The following is a 25,880-nucleotide window of genomic DNA, read 5'->3' as shown; positions in this document are numbered from 1 at the left end:
GTGTATTTTCAGAGCCTATACCTAGACTGAGATTCAAATTCTGTCAGATCTGCTGCCTGCTTCTGAAAGCATCACTATGGCTTGTGCCTCTCTTTTGTATATTTAAATATAACTAACATCTTTAAGTTGTATTTCTGAGTCAGCATTAACACGTGATTCATTTTGATTCAGGCTTAACTTGGCTTCTTTGAACGGTATTTGTTTTAATGTTTAATTATGTATTTTAAAGATCATTCAACTGTGAGACTGTCCATACTGCCAGAGCAGACCCAAGAATGGAGAGACTAAGTCAATGAAATGAAAAAGTCATTTACCTACATCACAGTACATGACTGCCATCACCTACCTGTTGTTATTGGTCAGCTTGACGTTGTGCCCGGGCATCAGGACCTTGCCATTCTTCAGCCAGATGAGGTGAGGTTCGGGGACGCCCTGGGCCACACAGGTGAACACAGCACTGCCCCCTGCTGGTTTGGAAACAGACTGTGGCCACTGCAGGAACTCAGGAGGAGCTGAGGAGACACAGAAAGGGAGATAAGACAATGTATAGACAACAAGAAGTATCACAATACAAAACTAAAGCACGTAACAGACTCACGTTGTCCATAAACCCTGCTGCCCCCACGGCCAGAAACACTGACAGCTGGAACATTAATGTGTGTGATACATTTATTTAAATAATACCTTTACAATTTATAGTTTCAGAGGCCTGATGGGAACAATTCTCTGTAATAATGTTTGCATTGTCACTCAGAGTTATATTCTCTACTTTAACAATATATCCAGGTTTACATGTAAAGTTATCAACAGTTAAGTTTGTGGTTAAGAATAAAAATGCATCAAATCCTCTAGACTGCAGGACTGATATATTTCAGAAATATCTGTTTCATCTGGGAATGTGTTTACATTTATTAAGTGGACAACCATGTTTTAAAACTACGATGCAGTATAAAATAGGCCAAGTTCAAAGCAGAATTGAATAAGTGTGGTATGGCTTGGACAAGAATAACTACCCCCAAAACAGATAACAGGAAAATAGTAAAACTGACACATACTGTATATAGAATACTTACTTTAGAACCTTCTCAAACCATTCAGCATGTTTTTAATGTACGTATATTGTTGCGTTTGTGTTTTGTACTGTCTCTTTATGTATTTGTTGTTGAGTTTTATGTATTTTAAAGGCTCATCTAGGGAAGGGCATTGCAAATTAGCCCAAGCTATGAATGCTGTGCTGTGTGGCATTAGTTTATGCTACATACTTGTCCCTATACAATACAATACACATTAAAATAAAAAATAAAAAAATACATTTCAACGGTAATTATATATAGTTATATATAGTTAATAAACCTGTGTCTGTGCTTGAACTTGGTGTCAAGAGTGTGCCCCCCCCTCCACACACACACACACACACACTGTCCAGATGCAGGGTTGCAGGGTTGACTGCTTCACAACTTCACAATAGACATGCATATATATATATGCTGGGATAAAGGCAGCATCCCTTAAGCCCTAAACCCCCTTCCCCACTTCAGCATCTTATTGATCTATTGACCTCAACACCCTGTGTAACCCCCACCCCCCACAACCATCCACCTATGAGCTGAGGGTGGTGTGTCAACAAGATGACCATTTCAATAAGGACACATTCATCACTGCAGTCAGGCATTTTCTTTTATCTGAAGCAGCTCTCAGTTCATCTGAGCGAAAACTAACCCATGAAGGAAACAGAATGAAGTGACAATGGCAGCCTGTAGGTGTGTGTGGTTGTGTTATTAAACCATTACAGGAGCAAACGTAGACATGGTGGGGTAAAGGAGTGGTGATCAGTCAGTCAAATCAGTGTGGATTGTTCTTTTCTTTCCTCAACAGTGTAGAGGTTTTGCTTGGACTGCCAAATAAAGACACCACATACAGTATTAAAGACTTGGAACATACAGAGGCATGAAACACACACACACACACACACACACACACACACACACACACACACACACATATATATATATATATATATATGAAATGGGCTTAAAACATCCAAACACCAGTATATTTAATAAAAAAATCAAGTTTAAGGCATTGTTTCCTTCATTCTCTCTCTCTCTCTGTATGCATGTGTGTGTGTGTGTGTGTGTGTGTGTGTGTGTGTGTGTGTGTGTGTGTGTGAGATCATTATCTCTCAGGGGATAACTGTCCACCCCTTCATCTGTTCAGCTGTCCCACCATAATGTTAGAAAGTGTCAGGCATCCTCAGCTGACCATTCATCAGTGGATCCATACTCTGTATTGATTGGTGATTCTGTTGACCTTGATTTTCCCCACACCTACCTCTTCTTTAAGTCTCTTTTGTTTGTAGCCTGTTTGGGGGGTTCCACACATCTGTCCACTGTTTGGACAGGCCCTGAACATAACTAGATTTAAATATTTGTGAACCATACTGTGACATTTTCCTCATAAAACTGAACATTATATTTTGCCTACTTACTTGTATCTAATGCAGTCTGATGAGTCATGTAGCTGAGGATGTAAATGAAGGTACTCTGAGGAACATTAGCATCCAGAGGTTCTAAATATAACTGCAATAAGTATATTACTTTAGAATTTGAATGGGTAATGCCTAAGGTCTTCTAATTTCTTAATAATTTCCTAGAACTATGTAATATGGTACCAATTCTAAGGAAATAGAAACAGTACACAGTAAGTACCAACGTTAGGTTTTTCAGAAAGAATAAGGATATTAGATAGAAGTTACTTAATTATATAATAAAGAGTAAAGTAAGCGTTTATACACAGTTGAATGAATTACTGGGATCAGTCAAAAACGGACAGTGATCCATTCAAACCCAAATACATAATTATTTATTAATGAAAACTTAAGTCCCTATATTTGTTGATGTGTATGTTTACTTGTAATTTAGGCCTACACAGAAAGACATAGCTTACATGTGACCTGCTGTGAAAGCCTAATTTCCACCAGGTCCACCAGGTGAAGTGAGAATAACAAAGAGAGTAACAAACATGGGAAATCTTCATTCAGACAACACTGGTAGATGTATATTGTTAAGTTGGAACATTAGAGTTATGCATTACTAGTTAGGTACAAATAATGTGTATTTAAATATGGTGGTGGATGAAGCTTTTAAGTATTTGCTTTACTTTAGTTAAAGTATCAGTACAGCTGAGTAAAAATACAAATGATCAGCAAAATCTAATCACATTACCACAAGTAAAAGTACCCTATATGCAGAATAGGTGCTGTCAGAGTGTTGTATTATTATATATAAAATGTATGTTGATTATTATTACTGATTCATTCATTTCCAAGCAGTATTGTCTGAGCCTATTTTATACTGTTGGGTGGTTTAATCTACAAGAAGGTGTATATTTTAGGGGCTGATCACATGTTTTGTATGTAACATCTTAATCCTAACCAGTAACTGTTAGGGCTGGGAATCATCAGAGGCCTCCCGATACCATATCAACACCATACCTTTGTCACTGTGCGATATTATTGTGATTTTAAACATATTGCAATATTCTGCGGTATGTTGCAATTTATTACCTTTTTTTCCAACTTAACATTTTTCACAATTTCAAATGATGTCCCCAAAAGGAAACTTCTGTTTTATCTAAAAAGATAAATGTCTCTGTTTGTTCATCTCACTTTAATTTTACTGCTGCAAAATGGGATTGTCAAGCAGACAAACTGCCCAACACATATATAATAATAGATCCATACTTGGCGTCTGTGTATTGATACAGTATTACCACGGAAAATATCGCCATACTATGATGTATCAATATTTTCCCCCACCCCTAGTAACTGTACAACTGTCTGATAAATGCTATGTAATAAAACATATGATACTTCGTGTAAAGTAACAGAAACAGAAATTCTATATTACTATTATTACTATACTTTATTTCAGTCACACTCAGGCAACACCTGGAACTACAACACCCCTAAACTTTTTCCTCCCAGAGGTGATGTACACTACAGTAACTTGAAATTGTAATTACAGCACTTTAGTAAATGTACTTAGTTACTAACCAGCACTGCCAAAAATACATATTTGAAGTTTTTTCTCAACACATTTGGGCAAAAAGTTATGTGGTTCAGTATATGATACTTCATCTCAAATGTGGGAAATATGAAAAGCGTACTAAGGCCCTCAGCGGGGTCTGCATGATGAAAAATGTGCAACTCATCTCGTCTGCATATAACAAACATGAGAAGGGAGGGAGGGAGGGATGGGCTGGCCATCCTTTGTGTCTCCCTCTCCGTGGTAACACCCTGGTTGCCCTGACCCCTCCGCCGGGATGCTATTCATCTTCCAGCTCTCCCTAATTAACCCTGGGACCACACCTCCTTTCTCCTTCCAACTCCCTATCTGTCTGTCCTGACTCCACCCCCTCCTCCCTCGCTCCAACCGTTTTCACAGACATACGCCCTGAATCCTCCTGTCAAGGTCAGGGGTCAGGGGTCAAGGGTCAGAGGTTGCAGGTCCTCCCCCAACCTCCCTTCCCTTCCCCTTGGACCCCCATCCTGCACCTTGTACCCTGCATTGACCGTCTAGATGTCCTCCACTTTTTGTCTCTTTGTATGTTGTCTTCTTTGTCCCTTTATCCTGACAATGACCGTGGACACACACACACACACACTCACACACACACACACACACACACACACACACACACACACACACACACACACACACACACACACACACACACACTGTGTGAAAGTTCAGACCTCTACTAACCTTCCCACTATAAACCCAAACAGCAGCCAGCCTCACTGATAGCGACTGAACTTGAACTAAGCTAAATAATGAAAACCATTCAGCTTCACTGTGAGTCATCACAACATCTTTTATGTTTGCTCCATTTTGTCATGGAACGTTTTCTACTAATTTAGTCACTCTATTTGCAAAAATTAACTATGAACATTTTTAAACATATTTCTAAAATACTTCATAATATACACTTTGGATATAAATGTTTTGTTTTATACAAATGTCTGTTTCAAATAAGGTTCAATTGTATTTCATACTTGACAGTTTTTGCCAATTGCTTACACACTGAAATCAGACATATTACACTATTATCAAAACCTTCCACTCAAGGAGCCAAACATTGGCCCAGATGTATGAAGATAATTAGTATTTCCTAAAATGACCAAGTGTCATTAAAGACATTAGTAGAGATGCCTCTCACCTTATCATAATTATAACTAATCTCAGCTCTCGCCTACTACAGTTTTGTTGAAATAATCTAATTTTGGATGAGGACATTTTGACTTCTACACTAAAACACTTTGAAAAACCACTTTGTGGGTGGCCATATTACCAGATGACCAAAGCCTAAAGCTGCTTGTTCTCTCTCAACCCCAAAAAGAGAAGAAATTGATCAATACATTCATGAATATATTAGAGATCAGGCCCCTCCTTTACATTAAAGGCACTGCCAATCAGTGTGAGAGCGTGACAGGGGCAAGTATTGATTGATCCGGTCAAAGAGTCCGACACAACAGGAACAATGAGATGGATGGATGAAGGCAAAGCTAAATTATATGAATTTAGATGAATGTAATTAGGATTACAAGAAATCTTATGAACTGTGCTTCAGCTTTTTCTTTTGGTTTATATTTCAAATGCTGTAAATTATTTGAAGTTATAGTATAGAGTATATAGCCTACTATCATTTTTCTCAATCATATATATATAAAATACATAAATAACTACTAAATACACTCCAGATGTGACAAAGCACCACAACACTGATAATAAAGTCTTAGGGTCCTATCCTGCACCCAGCGCAGCGCAAAGCCCAACGGAAGTGTCTTTGCTAGTTCAAGACCGTCCCAGTTGTCAGTTTACCGTCCAGCGCCCACGTCGTTTAAATAGCAAATGCACCTGCACCCATCTGTGGCCCATGGCTGGTCTTACAGGGAGGTGTGTTCAGGTACATTCTGGGCGTGCTGGTCTTACAGGGAGGTGTGTTCAGGTACATTCGGGGCGTGCTGGTCTTACAGGGAGGTGTGTTCAGGTGCATTCTGGGCGTGCTGGTCTTACAGAGAGGTGTGTTCAGGTGCATTCTGGGCGTGCTGGTCTTACAGAGAGGTGTGTTCAGGTGCATTCTGGGCGTGCTGGTCTTACAGGGAGGTGTGTTCAGATGCATTCTGGGAGTATTGCTATCTTGAGGCAGCGGGAAGTGATGGCGCCATTGACCAACAAAAACCTGGTCTAAAGTCAATAACGCAGCATTTCATTGTTATTTTAACAGAGCATTAGTAAAATGCTCCTAGGCTCGTGCACAGCACGCACACTATGTGATGACGATGATCTCTGATTGGTTGATGGCATTTACGCCCAAAACACACCTCTGATTAATGAAGACACTAAGTACAACCCTTTAGAACCATGCGCCCGGTGCACGGACCCTTTTTTCCGCCGTCAAACTAGCAAAAGTGGATTTGGACACGCCCTAAACACACCTGCAGCAGGCGCTTCACGGCGTGCACTTAGATCGTTAAAATAGGGCCCTTAAACTGAAGACATACAGGAGAGCTGTGATTTCAGTGTTGTGTGTTCACTGAAAACAAGCAGTAAGAGGAACAATCAGTCTGGTTTAGAATTGTTGAAGGAGGCACCCCACCAACTTTACACATTTACCTAGCAGGGAGGGTCTGATTAAAAAATGCTATTAGTGGAGTGACCACTAGCTCACCCAGTAGAGTGTGCGCCCCATGTAGGCTGAGTCCTTGGCAACGGCCCAGGTTCAAATCTGACCTGTGGCCCTTTGCTGCGTGCCATCCCCTCTCTCTCTTCCCCCTTTCCTCTCTATCTTCACTGTCTAATAAAATGAAAAAATCATCTTAAAAAAAGAAAAAATGCTATTAGTTGCATTATGGGAAATGTAGGATCATTTGGTATTTGATCAATACTGGGGACTAGAAATATTGGCCTCAACTTTATGGAAAAAATGAATGGAGTACCACTTTAATGCTATTGTGACTGCATTAAGAACTGTGTTGTTGTCAATGGTAAAAGAAGTACTCAGATCCTTTACCCAAGTAAAAACAGAGATACATTAGTGTAGAAATTCTGTCAAATTTTGTTTTGTAAGTGAACTCATAAGAAACTAGCTGTCGGATAAATGCAGTGGAGTACACAGTATATTTCCTTCTGAACTGCAGTGAAGTAGAATTAGTAGCATACAGTACTTGAGTGAATGTATGCTGTCACTCCCCCACCACTGGTCTTCCCAACATCTCTGTCTGTATGCTGTAAAAACTGGATGTGTTTGAGGTTTGAGGATTTACAGTAGGCTTTTATAGTTTTAAATCCTTTCTGAAAATCAAATTGTACTCCCGTCATTTGCAGGAACATACATCTACAGAGAAATCAAAGATAGCTTGGTAATTAGAAACTGAACACTTTGACAATGTTAATGTTTCTGACTGGCCCCTTTTGCACGCCTTCAACACTCTGCAGCTAAGTGAGCTGGCCTCAGGACAGCTAGTGACAGTGAGAAATATAAGTGGGCTGAGTGTATGGACATCTACAGGGTGATGGATGAGTCCACGTCATAGAGAAAAATAAATAATTCTACTGAAGGGTGCACACACACACACACACACACACACACACACACACACACACACACACACACACACACACACACACACACACAGAGCTGAACACTGGTGTCAGTGCTAAATTGTTAGAAAGGAAGAAGAAGGGGTCTCACACCAATAGTGTCACCATACAGCAGGCCCATGCTCCCAGCCTCCCCACCCTCCACTAAACAACCAGGGGCAAAGGTGAGAAGAAAGGGTGGAGCTTTCCTCTCACCTCACCACCACCACCAGTTAACATGGCCAAGTGCAGACAGGATGTGTCTGTATCAGATGGTCAGTTTACAGAACAGTGTGCCCAGTAGTAGTAGTAGTAGTAGTTTATATGTTTATACATAATTCAAACAAATGTATCTTCAGTGTATCTTCACTCAGCCGTTCCTTCCCTGAATGCACCATGCTCTGCACTGATGTGTTTTTATATTAAAGGAACAGTCCAATATTTGCTTGTTTTTCTTCCCCAGACTCAGATGTTTCAGATGGATATATATTTTTGAAATGCTGGTTATAGCCTTGTCTGTACTGGCCACAGAGATATTATAACGTATAACGTAGTGTTTCCCCAAAATTGACTGTTACTGTATCAATACAAAATCAGTGGCCAGTACTGATGGCTAGTGAGGAGCTCTACTGGGCCAGTATAGTAATACTATACTATATACTATACTATACTATACTATACTATAGTATAGATTAGAATAGAATATAATAGAAAGCATTTCTTTTCAGTAGACAGTTAAGTGCTTCGCTCAAGAGCACTTCAGCAGTATGTCTCTGTATGTCCTCACCTTGTACCACGAGTCGTCCGTGTGCAGTACGTCTCATTCTGGTGCCGGGCCGATTGGCAGCACACACATACACACCAGAGTGCTGCAGGGAAACATCTGAGATCATCAGGTTCCCCGTCCCCAGAACCTGGATACCCTCCACCCCAATGGAGCGTCCGTCTGATGGACACAGACACAGAGACACACAGAGATGGTTTGTGAAATAAAACTTAAAAACATTCTGCATGTTAGTAACTAATTCTCCTCCAATCATGTACATTCTATTAGAAATGTCCAGTGGTACCTAGCCTGCTCCAGGAAACAATTGGCCTTGGGTTTCCTGTGGCAATGCACTCCAGGATGGCCGTCTGATGGACAGTAATGGTCAGATTCTGGGGTCCTGACAGGATGACCGGCTCCTTGTAGGTTCTTAGCGCTCCACCTGGAAGAATGAAGGAAACAAACAGTCAATACGTATGAGATGATAAAGCTTTCTGTTGTAAAAGCCTTCATTTTGGGATAAAAAGACAGTTCATGTTAAGGACTGTTGTTTGGCATAAAATGCCAAACACATCTGAAATATAGTGCAGTAAAGACAATTACCTCTACAGGTACATAGACACAATCCATATATCCTTAAAGCTTAATACACACAGGAACAAATAATGTAGCTACAGCCAAAGGGAATATACCTCCTAACCCTTATTCACTCCACAGAGGTATTTCTCTAACCACTTGTATATTATAACATGTGTGTCCACCTACCAGTGATGTTGAGCATGGCCTCATGGCTGTAGCGAGTGTTGGCAGGGTTGGTGGCGACACAGCGGAAAACCCCTGCATCCGCCTGCCTCACGCCTGTCACCTGGAGAATACCCATTGGCAGGAGAGTGTATCTGGACAGGGAGGGGAGGGATGGGCGCAGGTGAGCCACCGAAAACTATTACAGACATGCTAAACAAATATATGTCCCCTCTGTTTTAACCATAAGTGAAGCCATTGGAATGTGTTGTAATGAAATGTAACACCCCAAACAAGCAAACAAGGCATATGTTACAGTACTTTAATCCTACAGTATTTCAGTATATAGTGAGTGTGTTTCTGACCAGGAGCAGCTGTGACTTGGGGATTTATTTCAGGGGTGGATTTAGGGATTTGGGGGCTCCAGTAAAACTATTAATACCGCATAGTAAAAGTTCTTCATTCAAATGTTTACTTTAAATTAGAGATGTTCCCGGTACTGCCTAAAATGCTGGTATCGGTATCGGGAAATACTGGAGTTTATGCACCGATCCGATACCACGTAATAAAGCCCTAAAGAAAATCTACGTTAAAGTAGTTTATTGGTGTTCTTTTCCCGTTATAACTGACTGTCAAACTGCAGAATAACAGAAAGTTCTGTGGCATTCATGTTTCACAAAGAGTTTAACCTGAGCCAGACCGACAACAAAGATAGAAATAATATCACATCCATACAGAGATAGTAGTATACAGCTGTTAAAACATAATAAAATATATGACACACTGGTATCGGATCGGTATCGGGAAGCAAAAAATGGTATCGGGCCATCTCTACTTTAAATGAAGAGTGAAAGAGAGGATTTATCAGCACAATGCACTATGTTAAATGTACAGTTTGTACAGTTTTGTACAGTAGTAGTAGTAGTAATAGTAGTAGTTAAAGGAGCAACAAGGGTCCTACAGCGGGCATCAGAGAGGGCTCCCTCCACCGTGGTACAAAATGCTGCTGTGCCACTCATTACCGGGACAAAGAGGCATGATCACATAACAGCTGTGCTTGCCTACCTGTTAGATTTCCAACTGATTTAAACATCCTATTGCTCACCTTTAAGGCTTTAAATGGCCGTGCCCCTGAATACATGTCTGACTTTCTGGGGTCTCATTTATAAAACAGTGTGTCCATACTAAAAGTGTACGTGGGCACACAAACTGAAAATGCTGTGTGCCAAAATAAAATCAGATTGATAATGTAAAATAAATAATTGAATAATTTAATTTAAAAAGAAATAATAATTAAATCCCAGCGTCAGAGCATGTCTGCTACTGGTGGGCACACCCAATTCACACCGTTGGAATAAGTAGCATCAATAATCAGGGAAACCAGTGTGTGTGTCGTACTTTGTGATGGTATGCAGAGTATTATTAAAACATCTATTCTGAAAAACCTTTCTCTCTGTAAAAGCTTTTGGAAATGTTTAATATATGTTCTTATTTATGCTGTTTTTATTTGTTCGGTCCATTTCATTGTCTTCGTCTGTGCTCGTGTCCTTTGGCCTTATTCTAATTTATTCTGCCTTTTCTGGTTTTATTTTCTTCTGTAAAGCAGTTTAGAAAAGTGCTATATAAATAAAGTGTATTATTACATACACTGTAGTGCACGTGTGTATGGTGTTACCTGTTGTCGGTGTTGTTGAGTGGTATTCGGTCTTTCTGCCAGGTGATTCTGGCCTCAGGTGCTCCGTTGATCTGACACTGGAAGCGAGCGACACTTCCCTCATCCACAGTCATGGACAGTGGGTGGGTGTGGAACTTAGGAAGGGCTGAAGGTAAACCACACAGAGATCAGCCTTAATGAGGAAAAAACTGGATATGCATTTTATTTTGAAACACTGAAGGGGCACCCCACCAATTCCACACACAAAGATCAGTTTATCAGTCAGGGTTACCACTACTTAGCCTATAAAAAAAGTTAATATTTTTTTTAATATAATGTCTTCTGTGTCAAGTCAGAGGAAATAACCCTGATGACAAAAAGATGCTATTGGTTACATGGAAATATAGGATCCAGGGGTTTTGGAGAGATTGGTGGAGATGATTAGTGGCGTCTATCTCATGCCAGATTTTCAAACTTGAAGACACTAAAACACATTTTCTAGAATCATTTTACAATCCATTTCAAAATGATGTGTAGCCGTTGTTACTGTAAGTCATGATTCCTTTTTTTACGCCCACAACTGTGCTCACCATATGTTGCCATGTCCTGTATTCCCACACGCATGCACACACACACACACACACACACACACACACACACACACACACACACACACACACACACACACACACACACACACACACACACACACACAGGATTCCTAATGACCTGGTGGCCATAATCAATAAGGGTGTATACCATAGAGGAAGGATCTGCATATAAGAGAGAATCACCATGGCAACTCATTACATTGACGTAAGAGCACCTCAAGATAGTCGTAATTCTCCTGGATTAACCCCTGGTTTTATTGGTCTAATTGAAGGGGTGGGGGTGGAGAGGGGGAGGTTATACAAGTAGTGCAGGTATGTGTGTACAGTAATGTGTATGCCTACATGTGCTGAGCAGTGTCATTTATAGGCTTTCCATAAGGAGAAGCTGGTATGTTTTGTGTGAGGTTCGTATCTGGGCGCCTGTTCCCTCTGACAACAAAGGATCAAAGAGTCAGAGGGGGGCTTGGGTTGCCAAGTATGACGCAGAGGTGTTCACTGTGTGCAGTATCATTTATAACAAAGACTATGGGATGTTTTGACAGAGAGAAGGCAACATGTGGTGACTAACTGTGGGACATCCTCTGCTCTCTGTGCAGGTTCATGGCCTGTGGATACTGCAGGGATATGAATATTAAAATGCTGGAGGAAATGACTGTTTTTTAATTTAATTTTGATTTCTGAATATATACAATCTACATCCACATACACTTCCTGCATCTACAGTATAAAAACCCACAATCGTAACGACAAAGCAAGGACTCTGTTATCTTCAAGTACGAGAGCAGGACTGTAGAGAGTGCAGTATTTACATCTTATTACTGTATTATTATGTGATTATTGGCATTTGGGCAGACATGAAAACCTTTATCAAATGGCGGTGATGGATAAATCATGTTTTATTACAACTTGGAACTTTTAGTTGTATCCATCATTCCTACCGGATATGATAATATCTTACGTATTCACCAGTATCATTGCTGCGATCACCTATGTACCACTGAGCGAGACACTAATATTCCAGAACAGTTCCAAGGTAGCCTCTGCACTGAGAGCCCTATAAAGAAATGCTCAAATAGGCACTATAATTTATGTGTATGTACAACTATATTAAAGCGGTGACCCCGAATAGTCGACTCTTCAATGATTTTAACTAAGAAGCCGGATTTGACTGTCAATCTTACAGTCGAATGATATGAAACAGAGGATGAATTTATTCAGGCTATAAGGTGGACATGTCTGCTTTGACATAGAATTGCTTGCTATCACCCAATAAATCATCATATAGCCTGTTTTGGAATACATTTATTAACTAGAAGGGCACTCATTTTTGTAATTATTATAATATTTATAATAATAACAATTATAATTGCATCTCCGATTTCCCAGTCAACTCATTTGCACGTTGAGAAACTTGTTCTGCTCATCAGGACATAAGATAACCAGTGACATTATCTCTTTCCATCCCTGAGCAATATTTGTACTGTTCAAAAGCAAATATAATTGTATGGCATGAAAAGTATATAGAATGTAACAGTAATGTGCTGTGTTGCACTGTCGAACACTTACATGCCAAAAGGACTTTGGCCTTGCGGCTGACCAGCATGCCATAGCGGTTTTGGGCAGCACAGTCGTACTCGCCCATATCCGCGTCGCTACCTTCTTTGCGTTTCTGGAAGCTCTGGATGACCAACGTGCCATTCGCCAGCACCTGAACCCGCTGGCTGGTGGGTAAAGGCACCCCGTTTTTACGCCATGTAACCATGATCGGTTCTTCACCCTGCACCCGACAGTCCAGCATAAGCGGGCGTTCCCTTACCGCGATCACATCACTTGGCTCCAGCAGGAAAGACAGCTCTGAGGCCAAACAGCCACCTGCAGACAGAAGAAAGATAAAGAGAGGTTATCAGAGAGACAAAAGGCTCTATGACTACAAATCTGCTTACTCAAAATGATAATTTGTTGTACAATCCAGAGGAATAATCAAACTCAGAATTGTAATCAGGTTTATGTAATTCTATTAAACCATCCGGAAGTGATGGAAGGCTCAATACAAGTCAATACATACTGCCTGTGTGTGTGTGTGTGTGTGTGTTAATTAAGAAAAATAACAGAATGAAAAAAGGAATTTCCCCAAGGTGACAAATAAACAGTCCAGCTGTCCTTCTCGTTCAGTCCACACCTTGAGAAACCAGTCAAAAAATCCAATGAAACTATCATTTAGAACCAAAAGACGTTTTTGCTTTAACATGGAATGAGTTGTACGCGGAAGAGCAACCTTGAACTGCAGGAGTGTTTTGTATAAGACATAGGAGGATTTTTCATCTCAAATCCACTAACATCCCATGGTTCCAGAGAAGATAGCACAAGGGGAGGCTTTTCTGGAAGACACCAAGTCTCAGAGAACCCTAACCGAGTTGCCTGAAAAAACTCACTTAACACCAGAAACCGCCTCATTTGATTGATGGTGCATTTGGTTTTGCGGCCTATAACACTTTTACTGAAGGCGAGCCACAATGGATGCTGGATGCCAGCGAGCCATCCAGCCAGAGAGGGCAACAACAATACCCGGGCTTGGGAGGAGAACACTGGCAAGGGTTGCTGGGGTCAAGTTAGGAGACCCCCATTGATGCAGGGGCCAATTGTGACAATAGTGTTGTGACTATGCTTATTTGCACCTAAACCACAGTAACCTCTGTAAAAACTCCCGTCAGCTACTGTGCACCCTAGGGCACCATCTGCCCCTTCTTATGCATCCCCTCCACCCCTCCCGTCTCATCTAGTCCTTTCAGATCCATCTCTGAGGTGACTTTCCCATGCCACCAGAGCTCTCTTCCTCACTCTTGTCCCCTCCCCTCTGTGACCTTGGTGACACTCCCAGTCTTCCCCATCTTCTTTCAGTCTTTTTTGGTGGTAATGTCCCTAATATGCAAAGAGCGTTGAACCCTGGCAATAGCCAGTCCTTTCCAGCTGTAAGCAGAAACAAACGCAGTTGCACTTGAACCTGCACAATGCCTTATCAATGTCACTATGGAGTCTTGCATATGTTCAACCAGTTCAACCCTTTCCTTCAGCTGGGCTGTGAGCTGGACAACAACATGTATTATTGTTCAGCCATCATCAAGCATCACATCTCACACACAGCAGCTTGCAGCTGAATATGAATTTGGATTAGCTTCAGTTATTTAGTGCATTTCTGTTCCCATTTAATTTCCACTCCGAAAGCCAGCTGATGCTGTTTGCTGATGTGTTGAACATCAGCACAACACTATCCGTACACATTTCTATTCCCACTAATTTGGATTTTTCTTTAAAAACTAAAACCAAACATTTTCTTACTTACCTTTAGTGGTAACTTGCAATGCAGATACTACCGGGTTTTGACATACAGCATATCTCTCTGACATTTTTGGCCTCTAACCCAATACAATGTTGTTTGTTGTGCTTACAACATTTAACGATTAGATGAAGCATTTCAACAGTAACATGTATTTCCATACAAGTCCTGGTTACTTGACATAATCCACAGTAACAGGGACACTGTTGAGTTTTTCAAATGTCATTTTTTCACTACAGATAAAAAAATAAATAAATTATCTCCATAGATGATAGACCTCCTGAATGCCAGACAGTGTGAGAAAATATTAGAAATTTTGTTCAATTGACGCTTTAACAATTTCATTACTGCCCACCTTGTCTTACATCCATACATGCAAGTAAGTTAGCATTGATAAAAGAGCTTTAGCTTTTGGCTAAAGCTGACAAATGTTAGGAATGGAAATATCATGGCATTACATATACAAATACCACAAGGTTCCCTTACACTGTTCACCTGTAATTCATTTGAATACGAGCAGGTTAATTACTCCTTGTTGACAAGATAGTTGATGAAATGGCTTTAAGGTTTAATGACAAATCATCATATTATGGATTATCACTTATAAAACACAGCCACAGAGCTTTTTCACAGCCTGAACATACAGCAGGGCTGTTCCCCCCTCTTCCTGATCTCTGTCATTGGCTTCACTGATGTGTCACATCAAGAAATGAGCATCTGTCCTCCTTTGAAAATTCTTTTTAAATTGAATTCTAATGCTCCCACCCAGCAGATGCAGCCAGCAAAGAGGATGTGGGTCCGGGCTGATAGAACCTTGCAACCCCCCTGAGCCTCCCATCCCTTAGGCCTGGTAATGAAATTCAGGGTTCCCAAGGGGGGACTTGCATCACATTCTGTGGCCATGGTTATCAAACACATGGTGGTGGCCAGTGTTTAATTTCTATGCCTGGTTTTCTCTAAATAATCAGCATTACATCTGTATAGCATGCACAGGATTTAGAACACACTGCAAGATGACTTCTAAAGACTGGTTGCTTATACAGTATATATTATTATTTTATTTATATATTATCTCAAGCATGGAAATGCTAGTCTAGTCTAAACTATGACCAAATACCAGTGTAAAACACAGATCAAGAACCATAGAATCCTTCATCACTTCCTGCATTAGAGCAGCTGGCAGAGATCTACTGTCAGACTGCTGAACACAGCTCTCCCCCCACCACCAGAACCAAACTGGACTCATTACAGCCATACAAATACACAATTACACATGTAAATCCATGTGCAACTCTTTTTACTGGCTCAGAGCTGTGTTTATTGTAGCACAGTCCCTGTGACTGTTTAAACGCTTAAGATATATTTCTCTTGTTTTTACATTTTGTATTTTATTTTAAATTATATACTTTTATAGTGTTATAATTTATAGTTTTAATGCTTTATTAGGCATCTACAGGCTTCCTCCAAAACGACATTTTACTGTGCTAGTACAGTGAAAAAAGGTATCCCATATCTTGAATTTGGCTAACATAAGCTAAAGTAAGGTAATGTAAGGCAATGCAAGACAACATGAGGCAACATAAAGTTATGGAATGCAAGGCAATGAAAGGTAATGTCAGACAATTTAAGGGGGCACAAGGGAATGTATTGTAAGCTAATGTAGGATAAGGCACCTTAACTTAACTTAAGGTAACGTAAGGTAATGTACCTTAAAGTAACTTATGGTAAGGTAACTTATGGTAACATAACATTAGGTAACGCAACTTAAGCTAACGTAACTTATGGTAACGTTGATTAAGGTATTGTAACTTAAGTCAACGTAACTTAAGGTAACATAACTCGAGGTACTGTGAGATAACATAAGTCAATGTGAGGTATAATGTAATATCAAAGAGCAGAATGGAACGTATCCACTAGAGTGTATCAGTTTTTTCTTAGCTACCCAAACAGTGTAATCATTTATTTCCATCATCTACACATTTTAATCACTTCATCATGTAAAAAGGAACTGGTTGAGTTACAAATCATGTGTGTCAACAGGATCCAAATCTGGGAGCAACTGGGTTGCCTCTTCATATGTTATCTGCAACCCTGTTACTACAGCGCTATAGTTTGTTCTAAGTAACCAGTTCATTGGAGACACCAACAATTTAATGCAATCCAATACAACAGACTTTCATTCATGTCATTTGGATCTTTGTGAAGTTTATCATGCAAGCTTTTGTTGACACTGTGTTGGAGTGAAGTATTAATTCAACTCTTTGGTAAATTTTAGGCCTGGGTGGACAAAAATAGGAATATCTTTCAGGACAATACAGTCCAATACAACACCACCTCGAATTACAGCTTTGGAAATGACCATTTATTTGAATTGACACCAAAATATGTCAACAAAAATTGAATTTTGATTGAAAAAATGCAGGGGTTATTGAATTGGATTGCATTAGGTTGTACAAGTGCATCAAATAAGCTGTAACTCAATAGCAGTTTTGAGCTAACCATTGACATTTGTGCCAAGACACATTGCCGTTGACTTGGGATCAATCCCTAGTCTTGTTTCCAGTTTGAAGCCTCAATTTCAGTGACACTCTCTGCATCAAGATGGATGAAGGATGTTAATAGTGTGTCAAGACTAAGGGCAGTTAGACAACAGCCTTTAAGGCAACTCCAGAACGGAGGAGTTAAATGTATCCTATGCAATTTCCAAGAAGCTGAACCTACCTGAAGTGTGATTAAGTGCAAAGCATTAGAGATTATTTAGGACTATTTTCAATATAAGGGTAGGACAATAATGAGATTTTTTGAAGTGAGCGGGTTTCCCAGGAACCCCCACACTAGCACCCTGTGCTTAACCCCGAGCCCCTCAGGGGTCGTGAGAGAGTCAGAGGTGAGGAGGCTGGATGTGTAGATGAGGGTGGTGGTGGGGGAGGCAGCTTGTGTCCAGCCTGAGCGACTCTCCCAGCCCTTCACTGCTATTGTTTAGCGAGACTGAAGCCCCTGAAGTTCACAGATTTCTGTCCACCCCTCCACCCATGAAATAGGGACAGAGAAAAAGAAAGGGGTCTTGAACACCATATACAAATCCTTCCATCAATTTATTTTCTCTTATCCTCATTCTACCCTTCAGACGTCGCTGTGTGAAAGGCAACTTTGGAGGGCTGCATGGATTAGAGCTAGGAATGGCATGTAGAATATTCATTGTATTCATATTTGATGAATTCACTGCACATATCTGCAGATATACCATTGAGCATATGTTTGATAATTTAATAATAATATAAAAAAAGATCACATTAAAAGCTGCAACATGTGCAATATTATATGTTCTAACCCTAGTATTTCTCTTCATTTTTTTCTCCCCTGACCTTTTTATTTATCGTATGTTTCAGAAGAAGAAGCGCATTAAACAATGAGTGTGCAGTTGGAGGTCTGAGCTGGAAGAAGGGAATGGCTGGGCAGGCATTAAGCCCTTCACCCTGGGGCTTCCTCTTTTGTCCTCCTAATGGGAGTAAAACTCGCCTTTTTAGGAGACGGCAAGTTCACTCAGCTGATTCACAAACTTGCTTTTGTAGTTGTTATAGGGGGTCTGCCTAGGTCTTTGTTTAAGACAACTAATGGCCATTTACTGGGTGTCATATGCCAAGTTCAATGTCTAAACACTGAGTGTTTCTCAGAAAGGAATGGAGGTAAAACATACTTGTGTCCATGACTCAAACAGCAGTTTAAACAGATAACAGGCATAGTTTTAAGACAGCTTGTACAAAAAAAAGTAATTTCTTTATTCCACAATCTTCCAACTTTCTGAACTTGACAGTTTAGAAATTCTGTGCTTTGTACAGATTTCAGTTTGAACCATTACCAAAGATTCTCACAGAACTTAACTTCATTTTGTAAATATCCTTAATGTGAGACCTACAGAGTGTCTATGATATGATATGAAGATTGACATTCTAATGTTCGATTCCAATACAATGTTATTAAGGTCAAATTTAGGGTGGGATCAGGCTTGGTCTTTTTACAGCAACTTATCTTAGTTTACTGACCTATTGATAACATGCTTACCTATGCATAAACTGATATTGGCCCCATGAGCCCCTGGACCCAGATGTCCCATCTGCATTTGGGGGTTCAACCCAAACATGGTCCACCAGCCAGGTGGATCAATAAGCAATAATGTTTAATGTGATGGAGAGGAGGCCTCTTTGTTTGTCCTGCAGTTTTAATCAGTGAGGTGTCAGCTCACAGAGTGGGTGCAGCAACTCTTATTAGGGAAAATCTCATGAAAAACAAAGTGCCTGGCAGGACACTCAGGCCTAACAAAACACAAGCTAATAAGACACTCAGGGACTCACTGTGCAAGAGAGCTGCTACTGCAAGATCATTGGAAGCACTGCTGGACACACGGCACTGTAATCTAATGGGACACTTATAGTATTAGCAGAAGACAACTATTAGTGATGGGCTATGAATGATATGGGACCACCTGAATTAAGTAGTCAAAATCAAAATTACTTAGAACTTATCTTGGAAGATGTACACAGTTATAACGTCAATAACCCTAACCACCAGTTTAACCAGATGGAAATGTACATGTCATGATCATGCAATAACTACTGGTGAAGCTGATGACCAGTCATGTTTCTACTGTCATCCACTCAGTGGCACTGGACATATGGCTCTTATTAAAATTCTAAGGTGCTACCAGAGTGGAAATATAAAGTATTGAGAATGTTACACGCCAACTGGTAAAACAATAATGAAAGAAGGTAAATAGACTCATAAAAGTTGTATTGCATTAAAGTTCACAAAGCAGTGTCTGCCTGTTGGCACCTCATATAGTCAGGTCAATATTGGATGAGGGCCCTCTACAGAAAGTCCCATCAGCCTCATAATCCTACCTTTTTACATAGCTCAAATCCTGTTAGTATTAGCCTAAACCATCCCCAGATTTAGATGTTTGCCTCTTTTCTGTCACACGCCAGCCACCACAGGCCCTTCATGTCCCTGCTGTGCATTAAACCAAGGGATGTTTGTCCATCGTGGACAGTGTGTGTGTGTGTGTGTGTGTGTGTGTGTGTGTGTGTGTGTGTGTGTGTGTGTGTGTGTGTGTGTGTGTGTGTGTGTGTGTGTGTGTGTGTGTTTGCGTGTAAGGAGCCCTGATAGGGGAAGGTTGTGGAGGACATGGTCATGGGCAGCTGTAGGGGGGATTACCTTCTACACACATATTTTTAATAAGGTCTCAATCTGAGCGCAGACTGAAGGGCTGTGTTATGGAGATGAGGGTGTGAAGGTCACCTCACTGAAGACTGAGGACTTGGGGGGCCTATTGTGGCTGTGCCCCCCACCACCCACCCTACAGACTGCTTTGCTGACCAGGACGACCCAGAGCCATTCCCCGTCCTAAAGGTCAGAGGGCACCGACTAACCCCTCTCCTATGCCATCTGCACTGCTCCCCTTCTCATGCAAAGCTCCTGTTTTTTCTCGAATCAAACATTTTTGGTGTTCATCTACAACTTTGTCGGTTATTTTAAACGTTTATTACAGTATGTGATAATCATGTCTAAAAGACAACTGTCAAATTAAGATACTAAGATACTTGAAATTTGAATAAATTAGTACAGAGTACAGAAATGAATTCTGGCTACAGAAAGTCTTTTTTGTGTCACCCCAAAAAGGTACCATGAGGCATAAATTAGATCCAGTTAAACAGTTAAAAACTAATCTTAATTCTAGGTCCACACTTACTAGCTTTTGTCTGCAGCTTTAAACTGCACTTTAAAGTCTTTCTCAGCAGATGGAGTTTGCTTAGTTATAAAATATCAAAAACAGATGATTAGTGGACCTTTTTATTTATGTATTTATTTGTAAAACTACTTTTTCTAAGTTCAAGAATAAACTTTCTTAATTCGTTCAACATCGTGTTTGATGGCCTTCAATTTAAATCTCTTAATTCAAGATTGATAATTAAATCTTATCAAACATGTATATTCATATTTTAGGAGTTATTTTAAGAATACTTAATAATAATACATGTCCATTCAATAGCTCTCTGTTTTAGTGGGAAGAAAGTGACACAATTGCCAGGTATACATACATTTATATACCACATTGTACATGTGTTTTGAAGGTTCTTTTTTTTGGTCTTGAAAATAACAGTTTGACTTGGTGTATCTGAAGCTTGCCTTCCTTTCTGGAAGGCCACAATTGTACATGAAGGATCAGATCTACAGTTCTTGTGGAACTTAATGCTTAGTTCCAGTTTATATGCAGACATTTACAGTCACTTTGAGTTTGCAAATTGCACATATTTGTGCACGTGATTAGTAAAACACCAAATCACATCCATAAAGATACTGACAAGAGCTTCCAGTACAGAGTGGTACTCATCATTTAGTCCTTATTGGTAACACCTGGATTAGTAAATGAGGACAGAGCAGAAAGCCTTTCTGTTTTTCCAATTTACAACAATTTAAGTAACTTAAAATGCATGGACGATATACCAATTCTGTTGGAACATAGATCTTGTTAAACTTACTGACAGGTTCTCTGGGGAACAATTGGGTCTTCAACAAGGAAGCTGTTATGATGATGACTAGGTGCCAGAGATTTGAGTTCCAGTTCATCTGCTCGTTGGACTTGGCAAAGTCCCCTAGTTCTAATCCTGCACTCTGTAATAGCTGAACCAAGCAATAGTGATTTTAAAAACTCAACTGTACTTACTTAAACAGTAGAACGTTGCCAGGCAGGTGAGAATCACTCTTGGTTTCATTTTGGTTCTCTTCACTCCAACCTCCTTGACGTCAAAGCTTCTTGCCCTTAGAACTCTCAAAAATAAAAATAAAAGTAATCCAAATGGAAAGATGTGTGTATCCTCCTACTATGTATCTTCTTTGGTGATAAAGCTACAATTTATATTGTTTTTATGAAAGCATTGCTATTCTTTAGGTTCCCTGGTCCAGCGTATGGCCCACGGAAGGCTGCTGGTCATGTCCAAAGCTACTCTGAGAATAGTGCAGGGAAGACACTTCAGCCTGGCCGGAGCTCATTAGTTATTCAGCCTCATTGTTGTCAGTGAATGGACAATGATACAGCAGCTTTAACCGGCCGCTCCAGGTTGGTCTGCTATGGACCAATCACAGCGCCAAGGTGACGGGACGGGGGGGGGAGGCATGATTGATATTCAATTAAACAGAGGGCTGCTGGCCATCCGCTCTGCCCTGCCCTGCCCCCTGCCTGATAGGATAGCTGTGGCCTGAGCTGGACACACTGCTCCAAGCCAGGCTAAAGGAGTACAGTCTGAGTTGGTTCAGGTTCAGGTTCAGGTTACTTTATTTGAGTTGAAGCAGCTTTTAATAAAATAAATACATGACCTTTTCAGGTAGTCATTATCAGAATGGAAAACATTCTGAATTCACATGAAAAGAATTATGTTTGAGAGGTACAGACTCGACGTTTTTGGACAGACACATTCCCTATTGTTTTGGCTCTACTCCAAAAATAACTATCAGGTACTGCGTTTCAGATTTCAAGGGTAGTCACATCCATATGATGTGAAATATGGAGGATTTTGTATACCAGCATGTATACCAGCATCATAGCAAACAAGTCCTTAAATGTCAGATGTTATGCCATAGAGCAGGGGTATTTAACTTAAATTGCAAGAGGTCCAGTAAGTCACCCCCCCGCCCCTGCAGAGGTCCGAACAATTCAATACCTACAAATACTAAATGAATCAGTTCAGTCAACATTTTTATTGAACAATGTAACCTACAATGTTCTTAGTTTTACTGTTACATGTTTTGGGGATGACCTTAACAAAAGGATAGAACACTGCTCTCTTCTGTCTTTCAGGTTTCTTTGTTAAAGCATTTTGGTAAAATACAAAATTAGCTGTGTAGTCCAGTGTTTTTGTAGTGAGTATACTGTAATTCTTCCCTCTCAGCTTCATACTCGCCCGTCCCTGAGCGACGTTAACATCTGCTGCAGTGTCAATCGAGCGGCAGTAGCTTCAGGCTGGCTTACGAAAACGCTGATAGAGTTTAAATTTGCTTTTGTTTCTATATTTCCTTTAGTGTTTCACATTAGTTACTTTCAAATTTGCGCAGAGAATAACCGCCAAGCAACTGTGTTGTTGTTCCTTGGCGACTGACAACACAGACGAGGTGAATTTATGAATAAAAGTGTGAAAGTTCTGTCACAAAACAATCGTCATTACGTATCCTAGCGCTTTTGTAAGTGGGTATACGGAAATCCTTGAGCTTTCCTAGTGGGTATATGGCGTATACCTGCATATCACGTAGACTACACCACTGTGCAAAATCATTAATAAACTCAAGCTGATGAAATGAAAAACAAAGTGCCATAAACCATATCTAAATTGTCTTCGTAAATATTCCTTTGAGTCCATGAAAATGAAAACCTCCTTAAAAGGAAAAAAATCTAAATAAAGTGCTCTTTTAGGCTGACCTGACCTTAATAATCGCTTAAAGGTAGCATAAACTTCCTATCTTAAAAAAACCTGTTGCGCTGTGAGAGAGTGAGGACTTGTGTAGATCTCTCATATTGGGCTTTGAGCACATTGATTTTCCACGTTCTCACCTCAGACTGCTGTGTGTAAGTTTCCTCAAAGTGTCTGTTTCTAGTTTCAAATAGTGGTGTTTAATATTTCCACTTTTGACAATCGCAACAGACTTGCAAATGAGGCACACCCAGGGCACACTGTCCTCGTAGGCGGTCGCAGGACCCAAACAGGTCTACAGAGCTGGCCTTGTTCTGCCTGTTAAAAAATCCTTTAGTGACAAGATAAATATGCATATAATTTATATTTATATTTATATAAATATATTGTGTCAAATGGCTTCACTGTCTGGATGGAAGCCTCTTGCAGTCCAGTTGGAGTCTGCCAGTTGGTGACCTCTGCCAGAGAGCTACCTCCAGCTAGATGAAAATCCCCACACGGGGGATACGTAGTGAATCTACCGAGCTGTCTGCCATTGTGACTTTCTCCGTGTTTGGGGTTTTAAGATTATACTAAAATAAGATTATACTGTTTTATTGAACCCAAGTGGGGAAATTACAATTTACATCTACACACAGGCCTGAAATACACACACACACACATGCTCAGGACCTATTCATGCACAAATGGAAAGATGTCAGAGTGAGGGGGCTGCCAGTGATAGACCAGTGCCCTGAGCGGTTGGGGGGGGTACGGTGCCTTGCTCAAGAGTGCCCAGGAGGTGAACTGGCATCTCTCCAGCTACCAATCCACACTCTGTACTTTGGTCCGTACTGGGACTTGAACTGGGTTAAGGCTTAAAACACCATTGAGCGACTTTCTCGCTATTTCAGACCTTGTCACACAGCACAAGCAAAGCATGTTACTTGTTCTTTTGTTGGCTGCAAAAACCAAATGAAAAGTCTTCATTCAATCCCATCACCTGAGGATGTGAAGACCCAGTGGATTAACTTTATTTAATTTTTTTAACATTATTTTTGGACATTTCATGCCTTTTTTTATTAGCACAGGAAAGGGAGGAGAGCAACAAAGGGCCACAGGTTGAAATCATACCCAGGCCTCTGCTAAGGGTAAGAGTTGTAAATGGGGTGCACGCTTTACCAGCTGAGCTACTGACTGTAACTGTAAAACCCTTTATCAGTACACAGCAGGTTCCACATAAAAACTAAAGCTCAAGGATGAATCATACCAACAGTAGGAGCCATATGAAATGTGTTAGATTATTACCTTTTGATTGTGTAGTCCAAAGGAGACTGAGATTCTGCACTTATTGATACTTACCTGATGACTGTGTGTGATGTATTTGACTTTCCTCCTGGATTCTGCATTAGGACGGCACTGATAGGTACCCTTTAGGTAGGTATATGAAATGTTTGTTGCGGCTTCAAGAAGACTATGGCTGCATTCTAAACTGCCTGATACTGTCAATGGAACAGAAGCTGTCATACAGTATAATAGCACTGAATAGCTGCACATATCCAGTCAGACAAAGCTGTTTCTGTCAAGCAATACAGCTGGCTTACCTTCCCTCAGTTACCATAGACCCATTTGTGTCTCTTTTTTTATAGGGGAACAGAGGTTTATTTAGGTGACGAGAGCAGATCAACAGTACATGCAACATCAGTGCTATTATTCAGTGCTATCATCTGAAAGCTGGGAACCTTAAGATTAATTTGAGATGCAGCACAGCATGGTGTTTCATGTGTTTTAGTCACAAATCTGTAATAAACATTGCCTTTTGGTTAGGCGCCTGCCTATACAAATTTGGAAGTTTAGAGTGTATAAGGGCTTAGGGCATTATGAAGTATGAAGTATATGGCCATTCCCATGCTCAACTATGTCCCCTTAGTTGTTGCATCCATTTTTTGGGTTGATACTATTTGCTAGAAAGATTTGGTGAAAACCACTTTGACCACTTAAGAATTGACTTTGGTCAAAATACCTAGGAAGGACATACATCCTCTGAATGCCATAGGTCTTTAGTTTGTGGTTGTAAAATTATCCAGGTATCTTTATGGTAATTTTATGCAGTGAGGTCAAGTTTCAAAAAATGGTCTCACTACAATGCAATAGGTACTTTGGACACTAACATCATCACACATTAATACAATCAGGCTCATTTAATCCACTTTCAGTCATACTCAAGTTATGCAATTCCAAGACTGTTTAGGGACCCCCTTATGCAAATATTTTTTAAATAGACAATTTATTAGAACTTTATGCAGCATGCAAAAAAACTGCATGGGATAACAAATAAATTGGGCATGAAGTGGAGACTTGTGGGTACCCATAGAACTCATTTTTATTAAGGTATCTTGAGGTGAGGTCAAGGGCCCCTTTAAATATGGCATGCCAGTTTTTTCCCTTGCCAAAATTTAGCCTAACTTTGGAGCATTTAGTCTATTTCCCGACAAGCTAGAATGATATGGTTGGTGCCACTGATGCCTCAGGTGATACCACATCACTCTAGCTTTAATGAGGCTATACTCCAAATACTGAAAAAAACAGCAGACTGGGATTTCCTCCACATGGCTCTCACAGTCTGTTCCCCCAATACGTGAAATATTTATGCGAGGCCCGATCGGCTCTCAAAACAAAGAACAGATAAACTC

General features: G+C 40.3%; 1 protein-coding gene across 1 annotated transcript in view; it reads right to left on the bottom strand.

Annotated features, from left to right (window-relative positions):
• The window catches only part of LOC144528495 (immunoglobulin superfamily DCC subclass member 3), a 28,351-nt gene extending 14,592 nt beyond the window's left edge, over positions 1-13,759 (bottom strand). Inside the window, exons 1-7 of the mRNA XM_078267103.1 lie at positions 13,753-13,759; positions 12,982-13,287; positions 10,826-10,970; positions 9,175-9,305; positions 8,714-8,851; positions 8,431-8,589; positions 347-512 (exon numbers count right to left, since the gene is read on the bottom strand). Of these exons, the coding sequence (XP_078123229.1) occupies positions 347-512; positions 8,431-8,589; positions 8,714-8,851; positions 9,175-9,305; positions 10,826-10,970; positions 12,982-13,287; positions 13,753-13,759 (1,052 nt within the window). The remainder of the gene's footprint in view (positions 1-346; positions 513-8,430; positions 8,590-8,713; positions 8,852-9,174; positions 9,306-10,825; positions 10,971-12,981; positions 13,288-13,752) is intronic.
• Positions 13,760-25,880: the final 12,121 nt, after the last annotated feature.

This window comes from Sander vitreus, chromosome 14 (assembly GCF_031162955.1).
Source record: "Sander vitreus isolate 19-12246 chromosome 14, sanVit1, whole genome shotgun sequence".
Lineage (NCBI taxonomy): Eukaryota > Metazoa > Chordata > Actinopteri > Perciformes > Percidae > Sander > Sander vitreus.
The sequence above is the reverse complement of the archived record's forward strand: the minus strand, read 5'-3'. Positions and strand labels throughout refer to the sequence as shown.